The sequence below is a fragment of the Pundamilia nyererei genome, unplaced genomic scaffold, assembly GCF_000239375.1.
Source record: "Pundamilia nyererei isolate P.nyererei 1_Seehausen unplaced genomic scaffold, PunNye1.0 scaffold00132, whole genome shotgun sequence".
Taxonomy (NCBI): Eukaryota; Metazoa; Chordata; class Actinopteri; order Cichliformes; family Cichlidae; genus Pundamilia; species Pundamilia nyererei.
This window is the reverse complement of record NW_005187533.1, coordinates 479,345-497,931: the sequence shown is the minus strand read 5'-3', so window position 1 is coordinate 497,931 and position 18,587 is coordinate 479,345. Positions and strand designations below refer to the sequence as shown.

General features: G+C 42.9%; 1 protein-coding gene across 4 annotated transcripts in view; it reads left to right on the top strand.

Moving 5' to 3' along the window:
- The first annotated feature begins 915 nt into the window (after window positions 1-915).
- usp7 (ubiquitin specific peptidase 7 (herpes virus-associated)) overlaps window positions 916-18,587 on the top strand; it is a 23,475-nt gene continuing 5,803 nt past the window's right edge. For 2 of the 4 annotated variants that reach the window (XM_013913444.1, XM_013913443.1), the window contains exons 1-23: window positions 916-2,133; window positions 5,983-6,087; window positions 6,737-6,935; window positions 8,836-8,974; window positions 9,189-9,277; window positions 9,403-9,511; window positions 10,236-10,366; window positions 10,520-10,574; window positions 10,680-10,760; window positions 11,118-11,208; window positions 11,327-11,409; window positions 11,745-11,854; window positions 12,561-12,738; window positions 13,372-13,516; window positions 13,706-13,836; window positions 15,112-15,246; window positions 15,696-15,797; window positions 16,259-16,364; window positions 17,080-17,172; window positions 17,296-17,363; window positions 17,608-17,708; window positions 18,073-18,226; window positions 18,464-18,531. In XM_013913444.1, the coding sequence (XP_013768898.1) occupies window positions 2,046-2,133; window positions 5,983-6,087; window positions 6,737-6,935; window positions 8,836-8,974; window positions 9,189-9,277; window positions 9,403-9,511; window positions 10,236-10,366; window positions 10,520-10,574; window positions 10,680-10,760; window positions 11,118-11,208; window positions 11,327-11,409; window positions 11,745-11,854; window positions 12,561-12,738; window positions 13,372-13,516; window positions 13,706-13,836; window positions 15,112-15,246; window positions 15,696-15,797; window positions 16,259-16,364; window positions 17,080-17,172; window positions 17,296-17,363; window positions 17,608-17,708; window positions 18,073-18,226; window positions 18,464-18,531 (2,561 nt within the window). In that variant the 5' untranslated portion in view covers window positions 916-2,045. Of the gene's footprint in view, window positions 2,134-2,557; window positions 2,676-5,982; window positions 6,088-6,736; window positions 6,936-8,835; window positions 8,975-9,188; window positions 9,278-9,402; window positions 9,512-10,235; window positions 10,367-10,519; window positions 10,575-10,679; window positions 10,761-11,117; window positions 11,209-11,326; window positions 11,410-11,744; window positions 11,855-12,560; window positions 12,739-13,371; window positions 13,517-13,705; window positions 13,837-15,111; window positions 15,247-15,695; window positions 15,798-16,258; window positions 16,365-17,079; window positions 17,173-17,295; window positions 17,364-17,607; window positions 17,709-18,072; window positions 18,227-18,463; window positions 18,532-18,587 lie in introns of those variants that run through there. The other 2 variants (XM_005743489.1, XM_013913445.1) reach the window with 2 other exon arrangements.

The window sequence follows — 18,587 nt, the reverse complement described above, 5'->3', positions numbered from 1 at the left end:
TTACTAGTTTCAGTGTTAGTTTTAGTCTTTTTTCATTACTATTGCATGAAGGGCAACTGCCAGGCACAACCTAGGAAAATCTGACTCATTTGACCCACTGTTGCAGGCATCAAGAGTCTGAATAAACAAAGAGTCTTTATTATTATTAGTAGTAGTATTGTTGTTGTTGTTATAATCAAACTATAAATTAAACCTCATTTTTTAAAATTTGATTTTAGTTACTTTTTTTCAAAAGTTGATTTTATACTTTTAGTTAACTGTCACTGGAATCGAGTTTACTTTGGACTTCTTATTATAATAACCTTGGAAGGCAGTAGATTTTATTTGGTGGATATGATATTATATTCATTGCGCAGTTGTTGTTTTTCCATTTCAGTTTTTTAAATTGTCCTGTTTTAGTTAAATCTCGAGTAATATAGTGCATCCAAGCATGAAAGTGCACGCAAGTTCTTGAAAACCCAAGTCCATAAAGTTAACACACATGTTGAATGAAACTGATAACCAGGTAAACACACATTAAAATACAAAATTGAATAAATAAAATAACTGGCAATGACTCGAGCTGTCCATGGTGTGATATTAAAAGTTAATTTAACACAGCTGTGCAGGCACAATAGTTGGAAAATAAATATTCGTGTTCACTGTAAAATAAAAGTCCCGCTTGTGTAAATGGGTTCCTGTCTTTAATGCCAGTGGAAACCACGTGGTTTTACAGTTTTATTGGCTGAATCATGTTGTGTTTCCATACAATGTTTCTGAAAGCACGGATTTTTTTTTTTAAGTAAATCTGTTCAGAACTGCTCAATGAAAACTTTTGGTTTTGTCACCTTGTTGGGTAAAACGTCACACACACGCTATTACCACGTATTTACACAGTTTAGCCCCACAGCTCAGCGATTTCTCCCATTCAAATCAATGTCACGCCATGTACAGCCATTAAACCAATCCCACTCGTGTAATAATTGTCGTTAGCTCTTATATTTCCTCTCCCTTTAATACACACACGACCCGGCCTGTGTGATTTCGCGTGGATGGAGAAGCTGGCTCGGGGATGGGCCCGTGTTTGGATCTCCATGCGGATGTGACATTTCAGAGAAAAGCGCGACCGCCATTTTGAGATTTACCTCAGACATCACAAACCAAACGGGAGGAGCGGGTTGACGGAGCCGCACAGCTCAGGCTAGCGTTGTATGACCGGGCACATTCTTCACGAGAAGCGAGGGGAATAGCTAGAAATGCAACGAGCTGCAGCAGCGTTTCGTCGTCTGTCGTGTTAGGGCGGTTTGGAGGATTTTGGTTTATGTCGGGCCGCGCAAACTCTCGTCTCCGTGAACTTCTAAATTAACGTTAACATCAGTGCTATTCCGTATTGGGAAGCTGGTTTGAATGGATAGCTTTTTCCTCCGCTCTCCCCCAGACGAGGGACAATCGGAGGAGCACACAGACTGGGGATATCGCAGGCAAAGTTGTTGAATGTGTGTGTGTATAGCAAATGAGCCTTTGTTTTCATTGTCGTACCTTTAATACCATTTGGCTGCCTAGTGTCAGGTAGCTTAGCGCTAGCTTGAAACAGGGTATTTGTACCTGACGGTGCAGGTCGTGCTCAGAGTTCTCTTATTGCCCCACATTTCCCGGGGTAGACCCGGATTGATTTAGCTAATTTCAGCGGGCCTCCGATTTCGGAGTCCCCCCGCCCTCCCCTAATTACATCCATCGCAACCCCTGCCGTCAACCAGCGACTCGCACCCACCAAAGGCGCCGAGATTGGGCGAATAGCGAGCAAATACGTCCGCGTTTCTCTACCCGCTCCCCCGCCGACCTCCCCTCCTCACTCCCCGGCGCTGACAGCGGACAAGGCCGAGTTTGCAACAGAGCAGGCCCGGCCGCCAAGGCTCGACCTGTCCCCACCTCCGCATCCCACTACACCTCACCAGCAGTCCAGAACCCGGTTCCCCACCGAGTCGACCCTGGACAAGGTCGAGGGCAACAGAGAAAACAGGGAACACCGCATCACACCTACAACAACAACACCGCCACCTGCCAACATGAACCACCATCACCACACGCAGCAGCAGCAGCAACAGAAAGCCGGCGAGCAGCAGCTCAGTGAACCGGAGGACATGGAGATGGAAGGTAAGTAATGGCCCCGAATAAAGTGAACGGACTTTTTATTAATCTTTTTTTTACCAGGTTTGTGCCATAAGTTAACATTTGCACGAGAAATGCACGGAATTTTATCCGCATTAACTGAGCCCAACATCTCGGTAAACACGGAGGCCTGCAGCTAGCAGAGATAGCCGGCTGGTTTTTTTTTTTGCTGATTGTGCGTCCGATGCAGCATACTTGTATTCAGCTGACCTCATTTTGCGTTACAAGCAAACCGAGTCCTTAACGATCTTCGTTTGCTTGCGATATTCAGCTGTTTGCAGGTTTATCCAGAACCGGTGGCATTTTCCCCGCACATTGTCGCAGATTAGCCGCATAAATCATTCATTCTGATCGGCAACCGTATCTCCAAATAAACAGTTCATCGGCTTGTTGCTTCGAGATTGCCAAATCACCGCCGTCTAGAATCCGCTTGCACTCTCAGAATTCCGGGTCCGATGCTTGTTGGTGGCCCAAGTGTTTGTAAACAGTCTGCTTAGTGTTGCAATTAACACGGATCCAACGCTAAGGTAAATTAATCTCTCTGCTCTGACTTGGCTGTGTGGGCTTTTGGGGTGATTTTGACAGCTATCGCTAGCTGCGTTCATCACTTCTCCCGCGAATAAAGTAGTGATATATATGTTTTTATTTTTTACTGATAACGTTAAACTTTAGTCTGTTAGTTGTTGTTCGACAAGTGACGTTGGTTCAGCCTCTAACAGTGAGAGCGTGTGCGTTAGCATCGTGTGATTGCTCGTACATTAAATGCTGGTTTCTAAATGGCTAAAGAGATCGGTTGACCATTTGGGTAAAAATATGTTAGGTGTGTCTCCAAAGTTTGACATGTTACCATATTGTAACAGAGTATCTGCTTCACTAACATCCACTTTGCGCGTTACGCCTTGTAAAACGCGAAGAACGGTGCTAGCGCGGCTGCTAATATTGAGCTAGTCAATTAGCTCCAAGGCGCACCTCGTTACGTTCTTTCTCTAGCTAGCATGCTAGCTAGCTAGCCAACTAGTGCACGGAGGGGGTGTGTGGCGTTCCAAAATGGTGGCTTGTATTTTGCATCGTTAAGATTTTGCCTTTTGCCCGAGAGCCGGGCCTTGCATTTTTTTCTCCGAGCTTTTAGCTTGTGTCTAAATTTTATCTCACGGTTATAATTTAGCAGCTGAGGGTAAAATGATTCCTCTAACAGTAAATCTACATCAATAGCTGGTACTTCTTGACTCCAGCTAATGTTGGCTAATAAAGGCCTTGAGGTGAATCTGTGGCTAGTGTTTGCTAAGGTGGCTAACGGGAACGCAGATGCGTCAATCCTGTGTTAGCTAACACACTACATTTTTAGCTATCCCTGCTGAAATTATAACAATGTGGAACACCAAGCGTACATTATCCCGTTTTATGTTAATTTATATCCTGGTATTTAGTGTCGTTACGTGAAACGTGGAGCAACGCTGGCAAGTAACGGTAGTTGCCGCTGCGGTAAGCCAGGCCCGCACAGAGGCAGCGCGGGGATTTGCTGCTTCATTGTATGGAAGACCAAAAGGCATGGAGCTCGCCATTTTTAATGATCTGTTTTTTTTTTTCTTGTTCTTTTTTTTTCGTTTTTGGGGTTCAGTTTGGAGTCCGAGGCGGTCATTTAAGCAGTCTGCACACACAACACCAGCACTACCAGCATTTTTATTAAGTTTACAATGATGTCAACTTGGGGCTGAGTATGGACCAGTGGGCACTTTCACTGCGTCATTCAGACCTTTTAGTTTTACTATGTTTTCACACGCTTTTGCTTGTTATTTGGGAGCACGTATTATACAAATGACCTTAAGCAGTTACATGCATGCTGTGGAGTAAATAAAGAAATGACCAGGCACAACATTTGCATTGTTTGATGATTCATTGTAACACTAATCACTAGTAGCAGGTGCATTTAGCGGACTTCCCCACCCCCTCTCCTATCATACCTTATCCTTAGGTGCACTGAAGCCTTACAAGGACAGTGAAGACAAGTTGACATAACAAACTGCTCACTTTTTCTGGTGCTTCTGACTTCTCTCAGAAGCACCACACACACACACACACACACACACACACACTCCCACACTCCATTTCCGATATGGTATGAGGCGCCATGCAGTTGCAGCCCCACCATCACTCATTTGGCAAAGCTAAATCATTTTGCCTCTTTTTGTGTTTTTGTTTTTTTGTGTGTCTCCGCACTCTAATTTAAAAGCAGGGCTGTTGCTGTCACATAGCTGGCCAAGCTTTTATATGGGTCCCTCTAAAAATTAATATCGAACAATCTTAATGCCTTTATATTCAAAAGGTTCTAAGAAATACAAGACTAAGGGGTACAATTGGCACCTTGGTGAGGACTTAGTATTGTTTATGGGCATTTAGGGCCAGTTTGCTCAAAGTACAGGAACACAGCTTAGTGTGGCCTGATGCAGCAAACTGCATTGTAGCCTCCTAGTGCCAAGTCACTGTAATAAGATCAACCATGCAGTTATAACCTTTTTGGTGTGGGTTAACCACACATCTGGAGTGTTTTTTCCGTTTGCTCAGCATAAAGTTTGTATATTAGAGGAGAAGATTGAGTGTGATTATTGACAAACTTTCATTTGCTACTTTTAGTCCAAAGGATTTCAGCTTCATAAGATTAGAAAAGATTAGCATTTTTTTTCTCTAAAAACTTTTCACTTGAGGGTTACTGCAGCTATAGTGAGACTTAAGCTAAATCACAGGGGTTCATTTTTATTCTCTTTATAGTTTAAGCCAGTCGGGGTAAGCTCTGCAGTCTTGCTCTTTGTGGATTTTTGTCCCATAAGTAAAACACCCAGCTCTTACTGTTGCAGTTTTTGGTGACAGATCCGTTAATAAATACATTTCAGCATAGGTTGACACAGTGGGCGGGACAAAAGGTTGTCATGGAGCTGACTGACGGAGCCCAATAGCATGGTGTAATCTGCTTGGGTAAATGAGGTCAGTCTCCTGGAGGATTCGGTCAGCAGCGTTACCTGTAGACCGACACAGAGGAGTGTCACACGCAAAACTTTGCGCGAGAGACGAGGTGACAAAGCAACCCATTTTGGGACATCACAGGATCCGGGCAGATTTCACTCACTCCTTGAAGTCGATTCAGCGCGCATCTGATTCCCTCATCGGCGTGTTTTGGTAAATTAGACTGTGCGTCGAGCTGCCGAGCTGGGATAATTATTGTCCCCTGTACGCGTGTGTTTTGTCTGAATGATGACTTGCTGCTTAATCCTGCATTGTATCCGTAATTACCCAGCCTACTGTTGGTGTCGCTGGGCCTTTGTTATGCTCATACACACGTATACACACTCACACATTTGCTCTCTGTTGCTCACTCTGTCATACACAGACTGAGAAAGGAGGCTTAAAATCCCGTGTCAGCAGGGTTTTCCCATTAAAGTAAAAGAAGGATCCCCCACTATATATATATATATATATATATATATATATATATATATATATATCAGTTGTGTGACCCAAACGTGAAACTAAAAATGCATTAATGGGAGAATAAGAGGACGCTTAAGCTGTACTTCTCTGTCTACTCACATTGTCCAGATTTGTTATTTTGGGTTAAAATTACAAAATGAACATATAAAAGTACTTGCCACGCTTTATTAATCCTAGAGGGATTTTCGATTGCACGTTCCTGACCTTTTGACACCTGCAAGTTGGGAATGCAGTTTTCAGCCACATTTACCCCAAGTAAAGAGAAAAAAAAGGGGGTGTCTAACATGTTAATCTGTCCAGGAACGCCATATCCATGCAGTCTTATTATGTTGCTTATCTCTCCCTGTGTAGCTGGGGATACAGATGATCCTCCAAGAATCCCCGCCAACCCAGTGATCAATGGTAACGTGGCCATGGCAGACGGACACAACAATACAGAGGAGGACATGGAGGATGGTGAGGATTATGTGCAGCTCTGCAAACGCTTTAGTTTCTTTGAAGCTTTTCGAGTGAAAGAAACTGTAGGTCGTCTGGTTGAAATTACACCTGAAGTTAATGTCTTTATATGTAGTAACTCAAATGCTGACAGCTTGTCAGTGGGAAAACATAAAGACTCTTGTCCATGTTGTTTATTGGCAGTGTATGAATTAAATTTAAACGGTATTTTCTCTAACTTAATGTAATTGTAAGCTCTCTTACTTCTGCCAGTTTTCAGAAGTTGTTTGAAGTAACTTGTAATTATGTCTTTTACATTCTTTAGCGTGAGTTAAACATAACTTATGAGGTTAATAAAAATCAAATGGTGCCGCAGCACTGTGCTGCACCACTGTTGCATCATAGTGGGCAGTTTAGGCTAACCCCTGCTCGACTGCAGCAACCGTCTACTGCCAAAACATGTGGGGTGGAACTTTGTCTCGTATTTCTGTTGTCGGATTGCAGGTGTCCAGGAATAATGACAGTTCTGACCCCAATTATTTGGATCACTGGGCAAATAAAGCAGAAGTGCTGTATCGAATTAAAAGTTCTCAGTGAATCAGAGGGAATCTGTTACACACCAAATCTTCTCCTCCCCCTCTTAACGCGTCACCCTCCCATCTTCTCACAGACACTAGCTGGCGGTCGGAGGCGACCTTCCGGTTCGTGGTGGAGCGCTTCAGCCGCCTGAGCGAGTCAGTGCTCAGCCCGTCCTGCTTTGTCCGGAACCTTCCCTGGAAGATAATGGTGATGCCGCGCTTCTATCCTGACCGACCACACCAGAAGAGCGTGGGCTTCTTCCTGCAGTGTAATGCAGAGTCAGATTCCACGTACGTAAGAGGGATTTGGGATGTGGGCCTTTTGATATAAGCTGTGATTATCAACTCACTTTATGCTCTCTTGGAAATTCTGCTGCTTTGAAAGTTGCAGTAGGTTTTTCTACTGTAAGTCGGGATCAGTGGTGCTGTGAAGAACTTCCTGCAGATGTTTTATCCACTACACCGCTTCGAGGGATGTAGTTTACCTAGAGTCCCGAATTGAAATGTGCCAAAGCTGCAGTAAAAACTCTCAAGTATCTCATGTGATATATGATGTTCTGAGTGAATGAAGTGAAAGTGAGGTTTTAGTGTGTAGCCAGGAGGCCTGACGCACAGTGGTTGTGGTCGTCTCTGGTACCTGGCAGGACCGCAGCAGCTCGGCGCAGTTATCCCATACTGTGAGACTGCAGTGGAAATGCTTTTTATTGCTGTTTTGTAAAATGCAGCTGCTAATGGGAAAACATATTTGTTAAGACTGCACACAGTCAAGTTTGGAGCTGGTGAAATTAGATTAGAACTGGATTTATGTTTTTAATTTAGTGAAAGGTAAAGAGGCAATCCTGCTGCATCGTTTCTGTGCTTTTCGACGTCCTATTAGACAGTCAAAGCTTCTTCCATAGTTTTTCAGCGGCATCTTTCTCTTTCCCAGTTTGCTTAATAGCTGGGACTAGCAAAGCTCTGGTATTTAATGTTAACTTAACTACACAATTAGACCAATTTTAAATACTCTGCTCTTTTTCTTCACTCGTGTCCTATACAGAAGGATACCTGCCAGAGCAGCAGGCAGCCCGCTGTTTGAAGGTTTACACCTATGACATCTTTGTTGTTTTTTTACTGGTGTTGTCAAAATACTTTAAAACATCAGAGCAAATTATTCCTCAAGAAAAAGACGCAGGTTTTGCTCCATTTCACTGTCTGTGTTATAGCTGCAAAAATCCAAACAACATGGCGCAATCATAACTGCTCCTGTAGGTGCATTGATGTAAAGGGGGGCTTGCTTTGATTACTGGAGCACAGTTGGATTGGGAACCTTCTTTCATCATTGCCACACAGTGGTTGTTGAATTATTGTTATCGAGTCGTCGAGACGATTCACATTCGCTGATCGTGGCAGGCTAAAGCCTTCACCACTTTCCCGTCGCTCCCTGTGTGAAGTAGCAGGAGTTGAAACCTGCACAGCTTTCGTGCTCCGACATTACAGCCCAGCCGTCCTGTGTTGCGGTTGGGTATTGCTGCATTAACGGGGTCACAGCTGCTGGTTTTAACCACTGCTCTGGTGGCAACCCAGCTTTTGTTTTCTGTGCCGCTCTTGAGACAAACAGCTGCCAGTTCCCACAATGAAATATCATTTTTCACAATCGAATGTCACTTTTTTTTGCCCTTTTCTTTCTTTTTTTTGTGCAACTCAGCTGCGTAACTTCATTTAGAAAAATGTGCTGGTGGGGGTTGTTGTTTTTAAATATCCTTGTGTGTTTGGGTTTATATTTTCTCTTCTTAATATATCTTTGGTGTGTAAACTGAAAGCTGTGGGAGGGCACAGATGTAAATGTGAGGCTTATAGATTGATTCAGTTTGTAATGCCACTCTGAGTGATGCATAGATGCTGTTGGTGATTTGGGTATATCTTGGTTAATGGTGTGGAAGGATGTAAAATTAGCATCTGATGCTTTATCCTGTTACCGTGCACAACACTGTTTTATGTTTTTCAGTAGCTGAAGTGGAACAGTGTTGGATGGCTTACTTGGCTCATAAGTTTGCACAGGTTGCTGGTCCTGCTCTCCTATGTTTTAACGTCGTAGCCTACGCAGTCTTCTAAATGTGCCGATTTCAGTGCCGCCAAAATGTTCCTGAGGAAATAATACAACTTTTAAACAGTTCTTTAGTATTCAGGTGTCGTGTCTTTGGTGTTTCAGGTCATGGTCTTGCCACGCACAGGCCATGCTAAAGATCATTAACCACAAAGACGACGAGAAGTCATTCAGCCGCAGGATCAGTCACCTGTTCTTCCACAAAGAGAACGATTGGGGTTTCTCCAACTTTATGTCCTGGAGTGTAAGTACACAAACCTGTCAGAAATTAATGTGCTGTTACTTTTGTCAAAGAAACAGTGGAATATTTTTGCTGTGAGTGTTGGTGGGGTTCTTTTTTTCTTCTCGCTCAGCAGTTACCACTTTGTTAACCTTCTGTTTGGGCCTGGTTGTATTCTTTCATTACTACAAATTGCTATTCTTAAAAAGATTAACTGTTTCGCAATGATGCATTTCAGGATGTGACCGATCCAGAGAGGGGCTTCATCGACGACGACAAAGTTACATTCGAAGTCTACGTCCAGGCGGATGCCCCACACGGAGTGGCGTATGTTGTGTTCTATTTGAGTCGTTTATTTTTGTCTTTATAAACTATTTCCCATGTGCATTTTCTCTGTTCTGTTCAGGGTTTATGATTTATAACTAACTGAAGTTTTTGGTCTCTGTAACCAGCTGGGATTCAAAGAAACACACAGGCTATGTTGGACTTAAGAACCAAGGAGCGACCTGCTACATGAACAGCCTGCTACAGACACTCTTCTTCACCAACCAGCTACGACGGGTAAGGTTTTGTTTTGTGGCTTCTAATGACTGTGTGTGGCTGTGGCTGTTTTTCTTATCTGTTATAGGGTTCTTAACATAATAGATTTGATTATTTAAAATACCTTTAAACCCCCTGATTCTCAGCACCACTTTCAATACGGTCATAAAGCTTTTAATTTTTCATCCAAGTAAGAATAAGCAGGTTGTAATGTGACATGAGGCACACAAAGCTCTTAATTCTTGATATAGTAGTTCCACCTTTCAGGTGCTTGGTTAAATGAGTGGATCTTGTATATCGGCTTTCTTGTGTTTATTTCCCCCAAATGCGAAATATTTCCAATAGACACGACTGCTGTTTTCTTTAGCCAACAAGCTCAGTTGTTAAGCTCTGCACGTGCCAACTTTCTACTGCCAAGAAAATGCTACTGACCCAGGGCGAATGACCCTGGTGGAAATGAGCATTGAAACAGTTTCAAATATCATCGTCTACATATTGAAAAATATATATATTTTTATGACATGCATATTTATTTATTTGTAACGTTCTACTATAGTTGCTGCTTTTGTTTCATTGCTCCCATGCTGGCCCTTTTAATTCTACGATCAAAGTGCTTTTTGAAATTTTCCAGTAGCATATCTGGAGTTTAAATATAGTAAATGTTTTCACAAAAATAGTCCAGTCAGCCTAAGATGATTAGTTTTATATAAAAGTTGTAATCCTGGAGCATCCTTATCCTTCCCAGGCGGTCTACATGATGCCCACAGAAGGAGATGACTCCTCTAAGAGTGTCCCCCTGGCACTGCAGAGGGTTTTCTACGAGCTGCAACACAGCGACAAACCGGTTGGCACCAAGAAGCTCACGAAGTCCTTTGGGTAAGTTAGGACTTGCTTAGAATATTATGTGTTGTAAGCAAAACTATTAGATCCTTGCATGCTTGACATGTGGCTCAACCATCAGAATTTCACAATAAGCGTTGTGACGGTTGGTTGTATTCTCTCACTTGGTGTTTGTGTTTTTACGTGCAGGTGGGAAACACTAGATAGCTTCATGCAACATGATGTGCAGGAGCTGTGCAGAGTGGTGAGTTTCCTATACACGTTTAAAAAGGTCCTGTATGCACGGTGAACAACAGCTGACAGTATTTACTGTGTGTGTGTGTGTGTGTGTGTGTGTGTGTGTGTGCAGCTCCTGGACAACGTAGAGAACAAAATGAAAGGCACTTGTGTTGAGGGAACAATCCCAAAGCTCTTCAGAGGAAAGATGGTGGTATGTCATCTCTCTTTCTCCGTCTCTTCCTCCTCTTAGCTGACTCGCCCTTTTAGTTATGGTCATATTTTGCATATCTTTTGTACAATATTGTTCCTATGAGGGGAAATTTATAGTGTTTATTTTGCTCAGTAATGTCTCTGCAGCACGTCTCGCACAGTAGATTCTGTAAACACAGCGACATGATGTAGGCTAACACAGCACAGGATGTAGCCTGGAACAAGGCCAGTTTAAGAATAGACTGAGGGTAAATCAAGACGTGACCCGATGAGAAATAATGTTTCTGACTCGCCTCTCATATCGTATAGTCTGACTCTGTGTGTGTGTGTGTGTGTGTGTGTGTGTGTCACTCTGCAGTCATATATCCAGTGTAAGCATGTGGACTACAGGTCTGAGCGGATAGAGGACTACTATGACATCCAGCTTAGCATAAAAGGAAAGAAGAACAGTGAGTAGCGTAAATGTGGTGTTTTATTGATCAGTGGCACATTTGTCCTGCATGATCATGATTTTCACACACATATCAAAGCGGCGATTTTCTAAATATAATCTTTGCTTCTTTCCAGTCTTTGAGTCATTCAAAGATTATGTGGCAACCGAGCAGTTAGATGGAGACAACAAATATGACGCAGGAGAACACGGGCTGCAGGTGACGTATTTATGCAATTTGTTGGCTCTTGTTGCTTTCATGCTGTTGGTATTGAAGCAAAGTGGACTAAAATTTTAGTTTTTATATGTCATTGTGAAAAAATATTTGGTGTTCCAAAAATTAGACGTGTTCAAATGGATCAGTAGGTTTCCGGTTTTTCTTGCCAAGCTACAGAAATATGTAGCTCTAAAAATAAGATCTGGAGCTTGTTTACCTGCCTTGTTTTGATATGGTTTAAATGAGCAGCCTAAAGCTGAAAGGGTTTATAATGGCAGGATTAATGTCAATGGGATGTCCTCACCAGATGTCTGACTCATTTTTGTTTTGCGTCGCAGGAAGCAGAAAAGGGAGTGAAGTTCCTCACCTTCCCTCCGATCCTCCATCTGCAGCTGATGAGGTTCATGTACGACCCACAGACCGACCAAAACATCAAGATCAATGACAGGTAAGGAAAAAAACAAGCTGATGCTTTAAAAATAGTTTTTGAAGTAAGGTTACTTGTGAATTACTGTGCAGAACGCACCCTGATCACTCCCCGTCACACAATGAGACAGTAACTGTGCTGCTCGAATGTAATTTTAGAGAAGGTCTGCTTCATTGTAGCATAGGTTAAAGGAGGAATGTCACTTGAGCTTTACACTCGTGAAAAGCTTGCCCTGACCTCGCTTATTCAGACGGTGAGAAAGGAACCAAGATTGTTTTCTTTGCCATCAATCTGTGTACAGTTAATGGTGTTAAAAATAAAATCCAGCAGAAATAATGTGACACTTGTAGCAAACGCTACCATTTAGAAGTGCTAACTTTCTGCTGTGCCATTTCGATGAGCTCTGACTCATCCTTGTGATGATGCTACGGCCAACTGGCATCCTGAGGGCTTTGTATACGTACATGGAGACACAGGTGTGGGTGTGGAATGACAGTAGTTTTGAATATGCTCAAGTTTACTCTTGATTTCTTCCATTTTTATGCTACTTTTTGGCTGATATTTGACCCTTTTTGTATTAATCTACACATTGTTTTTTCACATTATTTGTTTTTTATTTCTACCTTTCCATTATTTTAAATACTGCTGCTTACCTCATCCTTTTTTTTTTTTTTTCCTTCTCAATTTCTTTGTCTCTAACGCCTCGCCATCTTTCTGTGCTCATTAGATTTGAGTTTCCAGACCAGTTACCTCTGGACGAGTTCCTCCAGAAGCCAGACTCAAAGGACCCAGCCAACTACATCCTCCACGCTGTGCTAGTCCACAGCGGGGACAACCATGGCGGTCACTACGTCGTCTATCTTAACCCCAAAGGAGACGGCAAAGTGAGTGTCAAGGATCCAATAGTGAGAACAATTTTTTTTCTGCACTTTTCACCAAAAATGCTCAAATTTACAAAAAAACAAAAAGGAGTTTATGTTGTGGAGGAATTCAGAGCTATGTTATCTTGGCTCTTGACCTTAAGTGTTTATTAATTACATACAGCTGCATGCATTAAGATCCAAGGGTTAGAGTCAGAATAAGTGCCTCCCAGGTCTGCAGTGATTATTATACTGAAAATGACAGAACACACAAGCTTCCCGACAGGTGAGACGATATCACCTAATGTAAGAAAAGGGATGTTTCACAATTTAGATGTTTAGTGGAATAAACGCTGTCAGAAAAGATGTGTTAGTGTAAAGAGTCGGATGTAAACACGAGCTCTCAGCTCAGACTCTTAATCTCATACTCATCGAGTAAACCCCTCTGATATACACATATCAGTGTGATGTTACATTAATTCTGCATTTAGGTTTGTGTGACAATGATTGTCTTAAGTGCTCTCTGGTTTTTCTCTTTTTTCCCCTCCACTCCAATCCTTGGTGGTTGCCCCACCCGTATCTCGCCTCTGCTCCTCATCCTCCTCTGGCTTCCTCTGGCTGGGACCCCATCCTGCAATCACCATCTGTCTCCGTCTATCATTCTGTCTCTTTCTGCAGTGGTGCAAGTTTGATGATGACGTAGTGTCACGATGCACCAAGGAGGAGGCCATAGAACACAACTACGGCGGACACGACGATGACCTCTCCGTCCGCCACTGCACCAACGCGTACATGTTGGTCTACATCCGTGAGTCCAAGCTCAGTAAGTAAACATCCGTCCTTCTTCACTCGTCATTTGAAAAACATCGGTATGAGAAACTTTCCCAGCAACACATGAAGGGTTCCTCTGAGCTGATGAGTGCAAATAAAATTCCTGTTTCACATGGAGGTGACTGTAGTGAATAATACTGTTGTACTAAATTATCACTTCTGCTGTTTTACCCACACTCAGGCGAGGTGCTCCAGCCGATGACCGACGTGGACATCCCCCAGCAACTGGTGGAGCGTCTGCAGGAGGAGAAGAGGGTGGAGGCACAGAAGAGGAAGGAACGCCAAGAGGCTCACCTCTACATGCAGGTCCAGGTAGGGAATCGGAGGTTATTTAAGCGCTCTGTGGTGCTTTGATACTTTGCGATCAAAATACTTGGGTGGCTGAATAATTTAGTATACAGCACATGAGAAACCTACAGTGTAGGAAGTACAGGAGAAAATTGAAGCTGTGTTTGTGGATTTCAGGTAGAGCCACATTTGTGTCGAAACACCACACCTAGCAGCTTGTGCCGTTTTACGCCGTCATACTGTAATCTGGATGGTTTGGTGTTTATTGCTTAAAGTGTGTAAAGGTGTAGGACTTCGTACGGTACTTCTCGGATTATTTATTCATATTAATCAGTGTATTTGTTCTGTTGAAGCTCGAACTTGAACCCAATAAAGTCGACCTCCATAAGAGGCCTGACAGAAACAGCTTAGTTCGTGAGAAGCTATGCAAAGTATAACATCGTGCACCTTTAGACGGGGCAGATATGTTTCATAGGTGGATGAATGCTGGATTTCAGTGCGATAAGAATGAACTGTTTTGCCTTTTTGAAAACGAGTAATGACGTTTAGACATTTATGTTGGATCGGATCGTCGGGCTAACGACGGGCCGGAAAACGGAAGCTTCTTCTTTCTGTCAAGCAAAGTGTTCGAGTGTTTTGTTGGACTCGGTGTAACCTACAAGCGGCACGCACAACTGCAGGTCTTCTCGCTCTGGTTTGGCGGTCTCTGTGTGGTTGAGATGGGGAGAAGAGCAGTCAGTGATAATGAGGAAATGGCTTGTTAAATGATAAAGGTTTACCCTTTTCAGCACTGACTTACTTACTTGTTCGAGTATTAAGGCAGCACAAAGGCTAATTACGCTCATTATTTTCCTCTGAAGAGGTGATAAGCGTAACATTTAAAGGCTGTAATGAGGCTGTGTGAAACTTTGCTTTGCACTTTGCCTGTAAGCCATCAGAACTGACACCTCATTGAAAGTCTTAGCAGTGGAGCACCCCTCTAAACAGAAAGCTCTACATAATTATGATTTCTTGTGTGTGTGTGTGTGTGTGTGTGTGTGTGTGCGTGTGTGTGTGACAAGCAGATTGCTTAGACAAAAGCTTAAAAGACTTTTGATGCTGTTAGCTACTGACTGCTGCAGTGAAATGTCACCACCAGTGTGGATACAAAGAATGAAGCTCTTGCTTTGTCGAGATCTAGAGATAACTTGGGTGTGGGGGAGTGAGTTTTCATTGCATGAAGTCTTTAGTCTCTTATTTTTCACACTTTGGTTCTTGTTCCAGTTATACTAATGCTGTTCATCTTCCTTCTCTGGGCAGATGGTGACCGAGGACCAGTTTTGCGGTCATCAGGGCAACGACATGTACGACGAGGAGAAAGTGAAGTACACGGTCTTCAAGGTCCTGAAGAGCTCCACGCTGCAAGAGTTTGTCCAGAACCTCTCCCAGACCATGGTGAGGCATCTGTGGGACTGTATGCTCTTTGATGGTGATGGATATTTGGATGAAATTTCTAACTTTTTTTTTTTAATTAAAGAATAAAATAAACCATTTAAGATTAACTGCGAAGAGTTTTAGTTTGTAGATTTCAAGGTGCATGAAATGTTTAGTCAGTAAACTTATCTTTCATCAAAGTAACTTGTGCTTGGTGGAAGTTTAATATTTGTGAAAGAAACCGCATTCACGCACATGCTGTGTCTCAGGTTCACACTCAGAGCCCAGGCTGAAAGAGAGGGCTTGTTAGCTTGTCAACACACATGTACACACACTTGCTTAAATTCTGGCTCCCTGCGGTTGATCAGTAAATACCAGTTGGAAATTTTAGTCTTGATGTCTTTTTCTCAACACGTTTCTGCTTTTCCCACATCTTATACGCAAATTGAAACTGTATTGATGTGCCGCAGGGTTTTCCACAGGACCAGATGAGGCTCTGGCCCATGCAGGCCCGTAGCAACGGAACCAAGCGACCTGCCATGCTCGACTACGAGGCCGATTGCAACAAGTCGGTAGGTGTTTGCACCTGTGGCACACATCTTCAAAAATTCCTGTATGCTTTAGCCAGGTTTTTTTTTGCATTAAAATAATGAAAGAAAGCTGCCAGTGAACCAGAACAACTGTGCTAAGATCAGTTCAAAAATATGCAGGATTTAGAGCACGGGTTCTAGAAGGAACTATCACTCCCTGAATTATTTTTTTTATGAATCATTATCTAAATTGAGTTTAATTTGAATCCCTGGATAACTACTCCATGTATAGAATCACCTGTCAAATCTCTCTCTTTTTAAAAAAAATAAAAAAAATAAAAAAATCCTCAGTTTGTTTACAAGTCTTTTTTTCTTTACAAGTTTTCCGTATAATGCAACAGTTTTATGTCACTTTAATTCCTGGGACCACTCCTGAGTTTATGACTCACTTAAATGTAACATAAGAAACTTTTTTTAAAGATTGGAACATTTTTGTGTTTCAGATGATCGACTTGAGTGACAATGAGAACCCCTGGACAATATTTTTGGAGACTGTAGATCCAGAGATGGCAGCCAGTGGGGCCACGTTACCCAAGTTTGATAAAGACCGTAAGTTCTCCATCCATCGGCGCTCATCATCAGACTTTGAGTCTTAGCACTTTCTTTTCTCTAAACTTTTAAAATATCATTTTTGTAGAAAACATGTTCTTCAGGTGTCAGTCTTTGATTCCACTTACATAGCTGCCTGCGTTGGTACCGTGTAGATAAGAATAATCGACACAATGCCTTAGAGGTCACAGTCATAAACGTAGAGTACTAGTTACTCAGTAACATAGTTACTGATCGGTTTGAATGTTGATGGGTTTGTTCTGAGTGTTTATGATTATTAACACTGTGTTTAGCTGCTGATTAAAGGCTCTGGCATGCTACTGTTTGTAGTGCGATGTTGTAGCTGCCTGCTGCCACTTGGGGTCAACGTCAGAGACATGCGAGGAAAACGCAAATGTAGTTTACGTGGTGTTGGTGATCCTTGTGGTTTGTGAAAAACAACTTTCATAGTGGAACTAAGTGAACCCGAAGGCTGCAAACGCTTGGACGTATCTCTTTGTTTCTCAGTTCGCTCAATCTTTCCCTTTGCATAGCTGGAGAACTGCACCAACAGACACAAATGCAGAACCATAAGTGGCGTTTTGTGCTTTGTTTAGTGTTTCAGTTGAACAATATTTATGCAAATTGAAGCTATACTGCTCCTCAACCACTTCTTTGGCAGGCGTGTTGTATAGCTGCTGATTTCACCTTGCCCTGTTTTGTTTTTCTCTTCTAGATGATGTCATGTTGTTCTTGAAGATGTATGACCCCAAAACCAGAAGCTTAAATTATTGTGGACATATCTACACACCTATATCCTGCAAAATAAGTAAGCGTGACTCTGTTATAACCTCAGTACCCTGTCATAAGGTGCAGTGTGTGAATTCTTCGTCTGCAGTGAACGTAAAGATTTTGAGATTTTTCTCTGCTTCTCTTTTTTCCCTCTAACCAGGAGACCTGCTGCCAGTCATGTGTGAGAGAGCAGGATTTCAGCAGGAAACTAGCCTTATCCTCTATGAGGTGATCTATTCTGTGACGCCCAGTCGCTGACACACTCCTGTCTTTTTCTCACTTGCTCCCTCACACTCTCACATTCTCAGGCTCCTCTATCTGGCACAGAAGCTGTGTTAGGCTCTCATGTGCACACTTGCACTCTGTCATATGTAGGCCTTGGTACATACATACATCTGCCACAAAAATAAATACTCTCTTGCACTTAGCAGATAAATTGACTGCATAACCCCCGATGCTTGGTGTGTTACAGGAAGTAAAGCCCAATCTAACAGAGCGGATACAGGACTATGATGTCTCTCTGGACAAGGCCCTGGACGAGCTCATGGACGGGGACATCATTGTCTTCCAGAAGTAAGTTGTTTTGGGGGGTTTTGGCACTTGTGCTTTGAGAAATCTGCCAAATTGATATCTTGGTGCGTTTCACATTGGGAGCTTTGCCAGATTATAAGAACTTCCCGAGGTCGACACGCTTCAAGTTGCCTTCGTTTTAAATGTCTCTCTTTGATGACGCTCTGGTTGAGAAATTGTTGCAGAACTTGTTAGCTTTACTTGTTATGTCTGTGCCCTCATTTACTTCTTGACCTGCGCTTTCTGTCCTTGACCTTTACCTTCACTTCACTCACACTTCCCTCTGTCACACTGATCTCTGTTTTCCCGTCATTACAACACAACCCGTACCTCAAACTGTCTTTCCAACCTTTCTCCAACACCACAGGGACGACCCAGAGAACGACAGCAGCGAGCTGCCTACGGCCAAGGACTACTTCCGGGATCTCTACCACCGGGTGGACGTCATTTTCTGCGACAAGACCATCCACAACGACCCCGGCTTTGTGGTCACACTGTCGAACCGCATGAACTATTTTCAGGTACGATCGGTTGAGGTTCTTTGGATGAATATTGATGAACTCTTATTATTTTTAAAAAATACTCATGTGAAGCTGCCGAGTCATTATACGAAGACTGATTTTTATTTTTTGCTGCTACTGTTAATCCGGGAGTGGATTTCTGCTGCCCCCCACCCCCTCCACCTGCTAGCATTAAATTTGATTGACAGGTGAAATCTGACAGGCCCGTCATGAACTGTCTGTTTTTGTGTTTGTCAGGTGGCTAAGACTGTAGCGCAGAGGTTGAACACAGATCCCATGCTACTGCAGTTCTTCAAGTCACAGGGGTAGGAGGCTTGTCTCATCCACACTCACACACACACACACACACACACACACACAC